The 8,831-nt window shown below is 44.9% G+C and overlaps 1 protein-coding gene across 1 annotated transcript; it reads left to right on the forward strand.

The window, feature by feature from the left end:
- The first annotated feature begins 352 nt into the window (after positions 1-352).
- RNF135 (ring finger protein 135) lies at positions 353-8,671 on the forward strand. The gene is made up of 6 exons (XM_065693989.1): positions 353-840; positions 1,584-1,682; positions 2,228-2,419; positions 3,660-3,819; positions 5,847-5,948; positions 6,768-8,671. Exons 1-6 carry the CDS (start codon positions 493-495, stop codon positions 7,301-7,303), a joined length of 1,437 nt encoding a protein of 478 aa, XP_065550061.1. The 5' UTR covers positions 353-492; the 3' UTR covers positions 7,304-8,671.
- The last annotated feature ends 160 nt before the right edge of the window (positions 8,672-8,831 follow it).

The raw sequence follows: 8,831 nt of genomic DNA on the forward strand, positions 1-8,831 counted from the left end.
TGTTATTTTGAGATGAACTGACTAACCCACGATGACCTCAGGAGACCTCTGGCCATCCAAACTTCACACAGATGGGGCTCTGCAAGTGGTGCTGTGCCATGTTGCTTGCTCCCCAGATCAGCCCTGTCAGCAACTCTGATGGTTACAAAACCGGGAACTTCAATGTGAAAATGAAATTGTGCAGATAACAGCAGTTTTTTGAGAGTCAGTAAAAGTCATGGCCGGGTCATGGACTGCTCCGCAGCACATGGCTACAGCCATGGCTACAGCCCATGTCTGCAGTCAACCCGGATCCTCGGCCCAGGTTGGAGCGGGGCTACCCGGTCCCGGTGGAACCCAGAGGTCTCCGGCGCAACCCAGAGGTCTCCGGCGCAGCAGGTACCGGGGCAGAGCCCGCCCTCCCGGCGCTCGCCCGGAGCCCGGGAAGAGGCGCCGGCGAAACCGAAAGTCAGCGGCAGCTCGGGTGCGCTGCGCTCCGCTCCGGGCCGGGCCATGGCTGCCGCGGTGCCCCTGGGGCGGCTGCTGCGCGCGGTGGAGCTGAGCTGCGCCTGCTGCCTGCAGCACTTCGCGGACCCGGTGCGGCTCCCGGGCTGCGGCCACAGCTTCTGCCGGCCCTGCATCCTCCAGTACTGCAAGGGGAAGCAGCGCGCAGCCTGCCCGCTCTGCCGGGAGGGCTTCGAGCTGAAGGACCTGCGGCCCAACCGGGAGCTGGCCGCTTTGGTGAACCTGGTCCGGCAGGAGGTAAAGGAAGAAGAGTTGGAAGCACAGAATGAACCGAAGTTCTCCGCAGCTGTTGCCTGCAACGACCAGAGCTCGGCGGGACGGCGATATGGGGTCAAGGTAGGGGCGGAAGCAGCGCGGCGCTCCTCGCCGGGACACTGGGGCAACCCATGGTGTCGTGAACATGGGGACATGGCCACGACTCAGGGAACTTTATCTTTTTGCTCCCCACCCCGGGTGCTTTGCATTTCCTGTGCTAATATTAGCGCTGTCGTAACAATATCGGTATGTTGAGGAGACGGGTTTAGCTAAAGCAGTGTCTGGGTGGCATCTGATACTCTGAGGACTGCAGAGCTGAATTGAAAGAACTAATAGCTGTGTGTGTTCAGCTGATGTACAGTAGTAATAGTTAACTGTGCTGGGTGTTAGTTATTGCATCAGCATAGCATTGGAGACTGCTGAAAGGACACATAACATTATTATACAGTGCTACAGCTCCACCCAGCTGAATGGCACAAAATGGGACTGACACATTACCTAGATCTCTGCTCGAAATAACTCCCAAACTTGGAAGAGATGAGAAAAACCTGTTGACTCTCATTATTTTAGCACATATGTATCTAAAATGTAATCTTCAGTCTCTGTAGTCTGAAGCTTAATTATATTTGAACATGTCATTGGTGACTGTTGCATACTGACTTCATTGTTACGATTTCCCCTCAGAATTAGTTGAGTCTTCAGACCCCACAACCAGTCCAGTGCTTAACTATGATGTAGGGATTTTTATTGGCCTGCTGCTTAACATAGACATGCTTTCTTTGAGAGGGGTATATGGATAAATTGTCCAATGTGTCACTTTAAAGGAGGAAGAGATGGAGGAAGAGATACAGGACATCTCCAAGGAACTGGAAGTGACTATAGAGACCATCCACCTTTTGAGAGAAGAGCTCAGTAAAACAAAGGTACACATTGTACATTCATTACCTGCAGTTAGCTTTTGTTTCTACTGCCTCCTGGAGAGGCTGACTCCATTGTAGTCTTTCAGCCCAGAGCAGGAATCTGCCTTTTTGTTTCCTTCTTTTGCTGTCACACCTCTGTTGTTATCCATGAGAATGAACAATGGCACCAGCTGCATTAACTGCTGCCTTGGCTAGCACAAAGGCCGCTGGAATTGTGCATGTTGCCTTTTCCTGCCTACCCCAGGAGTAACCTGAATGTTTCCAGTGCTGTTAGATGCAAAATGCAAATCATAAAGAGGGAACAGTGATTTTTATGAGCTGTCTAGCCAAGACTGCTGGCCATAAAATAGTCAAAATCCTTAACATGCCCAAAATCTGATTTCAGGTAGTGCAGGATAGTGTCAAATATATTTTATTCCTTTGAATAAACGTGGCTGTTTCTGCTCTGCAAGGGTCAGTCAAAGAGCATGTTAAGTGGGGCGGTAGTTTCTCATATTCCACACTTCTATCCTAACGAAACAATGAACTCCGTGTTTTCTGCCTTTCAGGAATATACATCTCAGATCAAAAGCCATGTTACGAGAGATTTCAGTTGCATGAAGGAATATGTTGAAAGACAGGAGAGACACACACTGGTGTTCATTGAACAAGAGCAAAAAGCAGCTGAAGAGAAAATTGAAGAGACTATTCACCAGCTCTGCATTGAAGTGAACAGGCTCACAGACATCACAGCTGAAACAGTAAGTTATGAAGTGGCAGAATATGAGTAGAAACTTAGGCTAAATGTCTTGGATAGCTGAATATGTACAAAGTACTTCCACGTCCCTACTGCACTATTCTCAGTAGAGACAGTGATCCACAGACATTGCTGTTACCAGGGAGAGTTTGGAGTGAGATATTCAGAGGGAAAAATACTAGAAAAGGCATAGTTCAGGAATGCAATCCAGAACTAGATTTGTTCCAAGGATATTGGTAAGATGGAGTGAAGTAAGGACTGCATGGCTTAAATCCACTCCTGAGTCAAATCTGAGGTTAACATAAGATCCTTTATTACCTTCTTATTTTCCAGAATAAGTATATACACATATTAAAGACCTCACAAAGTTAAGTACTCTAACAATTTCTGGGGAAAATATGTCAAGGCCTTTCAAAAGAGGCAGTTAAAACACTTTAAAGTTTGCAGAGCCCATTTTGATGTTGAAAACAAAAACACCCATGATGCAAATTAGCTAGCAGGAATTTGGAGTGGGGCTCGCTGCATGTGACAGTGCCAGGAGACAGAAGTGGACTTCCCAGGCCAAGGCACAAGGTCCTACATTGGAATTCATCTGGTGTAACTACGTATTTGTATGTGGTCCAGAGTCCTGCTATAGACAATAAAGAGAAATGGCAACTTTGAGAGCATGAGTCATCTGGCCTGCTTGAGTCTCCTACCTGCAAATGAGACTAATCCAGCCTTCAGAAGGCCTGTTTCTTTTTGGAGGCTGTAAAGGCAGACTAAGAGAAAAAGCTCAGATGTGAATTTCCGCAGTTCCTAACTTTAGGCAAATAAGGCTTATCCTTTTGTAGGTATTTTATCCTAGATCTCATACTAATACATGTTAAAACTTTTGGTTTGCATTCTGGAACAAGAAGACAGTTTAACAAGAGAAAATTTGTGCACACGTATGTATACTTAAGGAAATTCTAAAACATATATATACATATATATAAAAAAATGAGTTCCATTCTTAGTTTTCTTGGGGAAAACAAAGTATTTAATTTTTCACTAAGAACAAACTATCCTTTCTTATTTTCTGTAAGATTTCAGGTTAGTTCTCAGATAACTATACTATAAAGGAAGCTCTTGATACAAAGAATAAGATTTTTGAGGGATAACTGCTGTTCTTCCACTCTGGCTTTATAGTATAATCTGATATGCTAGATGAAATAACTGCTATTGTTTACACCTTCCCCTTGATTCTTTTATGTCATTACTAGAGCACCCTACCAGAGAGACATAGGTCCAGAGACTTGCCTTCAATAACGGATAAAATTACACTTGATGAGAAACTGAATGTTGTCAAAAGTGCTGTAGAAGTTCTTAAGAGAAAGTTGGAAATTTTGCTTTTGGAGAAATACCCTGAGCAGTTCCCACCAGGTGAGTTTTCCTTAGTTTGAAATATCTTTCTTAGAGGGAGTGGATCTAACAGGGTCCTTCACAGAAAGCAGCTCTGCATCTGTGTGATTATTATAAAACCCCTTGCAGCTTAGGAGACAGCATCATTACTTTATACTTTCATGGGAGCCCAAAAGGATAGAACAGACTAACATGCAGATTAGAAGTAGAGAATGAGACATAATCTATTTAAATATTTTTTTTCTAAACATAGAGTAATGCAACAGCAAAGTCTTTGCTAAAAGCAGACATAAAATTCCCTCCCACAGAAAGCTGTGACTAAGCAAAGCTTTACATCAGGTGTGGCCTTTGCTATGGAGTTCTCCTCCCAGCACTATCTGTCTGCTGGAGAAAGACCACCAAGTGTTTTTGAGAGCAACTCAAGACTGACCTAAAATCCCACTGCCACCAAGGGGCAATCCTCCCCTTCCTACCCTTTCCAATACTCCCTGCCTTTTCCAAGCACTGGTCCTGAAAAAAACCCCACAGATTCTTATTATAGAATCATAGAAAAGTTAGGGTTAGAAAGGACCTTAAGATCGTCTAGTTCCAACCCCCCTGCCATGGGCAGGGACACCTCACACTAAACCATCTCGCCCAAGGCTTCGTCCAACCTGGCCTTGAACACTGCCAGGGATGGAGCATTCACAGCCTCCCTGGGCAACCGATTCCAGCGCCTCACCACCCTAACAGGAAAGAATTTCCTCCTTATATCCAATCTAAACTTCCCCTGTTTGAGTTTTAACCCATTACCCCTTGCCCTGTCACTACAGTCCCTAATGAAGAGTCCCTCCCCAGCACCCCTATAGGCCCCCTTCAGATACTGGAAGGCTGCTATGAGGTCCCCATGCAGCCTTCTCTTCTCCAGGCTGAATAGCCCCAACTTTCTCAGCCTGTCTTCATGCGGGAGGTGCTCCAGTCCCCTGATCATCCTCGTGGCCTTCCTCTGGACTTGTTCCAACAGTTCCATATACTTTTTATGTTGAGGACACCAGAACTGCACACAATACTGCAGGTGAAGTCTCACAAGAGTAGAGTAGAGGGGCAGTATCACCTCTTTCGACCTGCTGGTCACGCTCCTTTTGATGTAGCCCAGGATACGGTTGGCTTTCTGGGCTGCAAGCACACACTGCCAGCTCATGTTTGTTTTCTCATCGACCAGCACCCCCAAGTCCTTCTCCGCAGGGCCGCTCTGAATCTCTTCTTTGCCCAGTCTGTAGCTGTGCCTGGGATTGCTCCGACCCAGGTGTAGGACCTTGCTCTTGTCATGGTTGAACTTCATAAGGTTGGCATCAGCCCACCTCACAAGCGTGTCAAGGTCCCTCTGGATGGCATCCCTTCCTTCCAGCATATCAACCGATATTCATATTTTTAACTCAACATTTTTCTTATCTCAGTCATTTCAGCAACTGAGTTTACAGCTTCGCTTCACAATCATTTTTTAGTAGCAAACCTGAGGAATCAGAGGGCAGAGGTGTGGGGAAGGACCTCTTGAGGACAGCTTTCATGATGAAGCCAATGTATTATGTAACTATACCAGAAAAGCTCTGCAAATGAGACTTGTGAATATACACTGTAATATCACATAAAATGAGAAATAGCCTTTGAAGCTTTAGGGCTGAATGTCAGGCTTTTCAGTCAGAGTTAGAGTAAATAATGACTTTGCACATGCAAGTAACACTAGAAATACATGATACTCAGAAATAAATGAACACTTAAAACTTCTGTGACAGAAGCTTGCTTATGTGCGTAGGAAAATCCAACTGCTTTGCCCATCTAACTCTTTTGACTACTCCATTCTGATTACACTCAGGATAGCAGCGTACAGTGTTTTGTTGATTATGGATAAAAATAATCTATAATTCTTTTATAGAATAAAAAAGCAACTCTTTGTTTTGTACTTTGATCATTACCTAGGCTATTTAATATATATTTTCCTTTAGAAGCATGAATATTTCCTATTTACATTTTGAAGAAGTGCCTAAACTCTTCAATTTTTCCGTATGTAGTGGAACCACCAGACTTGTATCAAGAGACAAGTGCCTGCTCCTTATCTCCAGAGTCTGTAGTTAAAAGTCCAAAACCAGTGAATTCAAGCCGGTTTTCCCAGTGTAAGTATGCAAGTCAGTGTGACTGTTCCACAACAATATTCAAGTGACTGTGAGACTGTGGATTTGCTAAAGAAAACTGTGCTTATAAACAGGAGATGTGTCTGTTTACCTGAAGCATAGGAAAACAATGAGGTTGCCACAAATGAATCAGTGACTGTAGCATAAGGCAATATTATACCTCCCTGCATATGCAAGATAAAAAGGGTAAGGAACTTGCTTCCTGGAGGTATACAAGCTGTGTTGTAGATTATGCTGGCTGCAGAGTCTGAGTTGGCAACACGGGCAGTTACTGCACATTACTGCTTTTTACTGTGCTAAGCTGTAATGACTCCAGTTGTCTGAATTCTGCACCATTTTTACAGACATGTTTTTACTGTCAACACACAGTAGTGCAGCTGTAGCTTAAAACATAAAACAAATGGTTTTGCTGATAAAACACACAAGAACACGTCCCAGTGAACAGATGACTGTAAGTTTTATTAAGCATCCCATTTATTATTGGCAAAAGGGTCATTTTTTATGAGATTGTGGGTAGTACCTCCACCCGCCCACTGGAGTGGATGAATCTATCATGGATGTGACACAATTGTGCCCGTTGAATGTTTCAGTATGCTCAGGATACAGTTGTTAGTATCTGGATGACGGTTCTTGCTGGTTTGCAGTACTGAACTTTGATTAATGTGTATTGTATAATCATTGGTTTTCATTTCTGTTCTTGAGTAGGGAGCCACATCCATTGTCATTTAGAATGCATGTAAATAGAGGGGATCTGCCTTCCTGTTGCCTGTAAGTGAGAATATTTTCCTTTCTCTCTTCTAGGGGCAGATGATGTGACTTTTGATCTCAGACGAGTCTATGAGCGCTTAACAATCACAGCCCAGAACAGAAAAGTCATGGTTTCCAGCCACCCAACTAACTATGGACCATCGCCCAATAGATTCTGCATCAGCCAAGTGATGTGCTCACAGAGCTTCTCTACTGGGTGCCACTACTGGGAGGTAATTACCAAGGACAGTGATGGATGGGCTGTTGGAGTGGCTCATAAAATGATTGGTAAAAGGGAAAAACTAGGAAGAACGGAGCATTCCTGGTGTGTGGAATGGCTAGGTCCCAGAAAGCAGCTGTCAGCGTGGCACAGGAATCAAGAAACATTATTGCACAAGGATAAACCACTGAAGGTTGGAGTTTTTCTGGAGCTACAGAAGAAGACTGTGTCATTTTACTCCATCACTGACAAAGAAATGCTTTTGCATACTTTTGAAATCGGTACCTCAAATCCTCTTTACCCTGCTTTCTGGCTATATGGCCTAGAAATAAATGGATCTTTAACTATAAGTCACACAAACGGGACATAAAAACCCGTTCAGAAAAGTGAGTTTTGCCTCTTACTGCAGAGCTTCTCTACAGGCTTCAATGTTTAGCACAGGAACTTACCAAGGAGTGTGTAGCCGCCAAGGTTTTGCTGGGAATAAGCAACTGATCCATTCTCTGCTCTGTTCTTCTTCATGCTGTGCTCAGATCTAACGATACTTCATCAAAACAGTTCCAATGTATGCTAAAAGAAGTAACCATCCCTGTGGGAGCCAAGTGGATTTCTTAAGTGGCTTTAAGTACTCCCAGGGTATTTCTAGGAAGGAATGCACCAAGGAAGCCCTGAGGCTGAGGATAAGCTCTTCCCATGGACTTTGTTTTCCTACATTGATCCAAATAAATTACAGGAGAACAGACGATGCTATGGCATTCTGTCAAATGTGCTGTCTTTAGAAAGATCTGATTGAGTAAAGAATGCTGAAAGGAAAGACTGTTACTGATCTCATGCATGAAAATCTTTCTCTTTAGGGGTAGGTACTAAACTCCAGGAAACGCACTTTGTATTTGAGGACCTAACATCCCAGGGAGGTGTCCCAGAACAACATTGTCTCATTAGCATTATTTTTTAGCCCTGCTCAGGCCAAAAGGTTGTCAGTCCTGGTGGTGGTGTGACCACGAGAATGATCACACCACCACTGAAGCAGATGTTTTCAAATGTGTTTGTACCAGCTAATAAATCACGTTAGTGCACTTTTACAGAGCCAGCAACCAGCACTGTATCATGGAAAGCACAACCTTTCCTTGCCAGAAAGCCCAAGGAATCAAGAGGTTCTACGAGTTTCCTTGCCAGCATACAGCAATGTTTCTGCCCTAGTTTGTCACACCTTCCTAGCTGTAGGGAGATCCTGCAAAACCTCCTGGCAGTTGAACTTCTGAGAGGAGCACTGCTTCATGCAGGCAAACTGAGAACAGTTCTCAGGAAGCAAAAGCTTTTTCAGAAGAAATTCAGCATTCCAGAGCAAAATAAGGATTTTAATGTGAATAAAGCATGGTGGGATTCAACTAGCTCATTTAACCGAGTCTTTTTAAGTCATTGACAAAACTGCTGCTGGTCTTCAAGATTACCCTCCTTTGCTGTCCCTGAACACTCTGAAAGCACTTTGGACTAAATACACATTGATGAGGTCCCCGAGGTGTGTGTATCAGCTTCTGCAGGACCAGGGGGTAGCTCTGCCATCATTGCTCACGCCGCTGCCTCTTGTAGCACCGAGGTGGCTTTTTCTCCATCTGGAACCAGAACAGCGACAGCACAATGGGCTCGCTGGCCACCTCTCATTTTCCACATACCAGCTGCGCCAGGAGCAGCAATTTGTTACTGTTTGGCTCATAAACTACCCTCCGGTTTGAAAGGGGATGCGTTGCCTCACTGATGCGCTCGCACCGACTCGGCCGGCGCAGCACTGCAGCCAGCACCGTTTCGTCACGGTGCATGAAATCTGCTCCGTAACGGCAGAAACCCGTTACGGACAGACGGTGCCAGGGCAGCGCGGAGCAGCGCTCCCCTCCGCGGGG

Source organism: Lathamus discolor, chromosome 13 (genome assembly GCF_037157495.1).
Source record: "Lathamus discolor isolate bLatDis1 chromosome 13, bLatDis1.hap1, whole genome shotgun sequence".
In the NCBI taxonomy this organism is placed as follows: Eukaryota; Metazoa; Chordata; class Aves; order Psittaciformes; family Psittacidae; genus Lathamus; species Lathamus discolor.

Excerpts from the sequence above, each read along its gene's own strand:
- RNF135 (XM_065693989.1), top strand. The coding sequence starts at position 493 with ATGGCTGCCGCGGTGCCCCTGGGGCGGCTGCTGCGCGCGGTGGAGCTG. Across the intron at positions 2,420-3,659 it reads CAGACATCACAGCTGAAACA|AGCACCCTACCAGAGAGACA; the intron begins GTAAGTTATGAA and ends TGTCATTACTAG. Across the intron at positions 3,820-5,846 it reads CCCTGAGCAGTTCCCACCAG|TGGAACCACCAGACTTGTAT; the intron begins GTGAGTTTTCCT and ends TTCCGTATGTAG.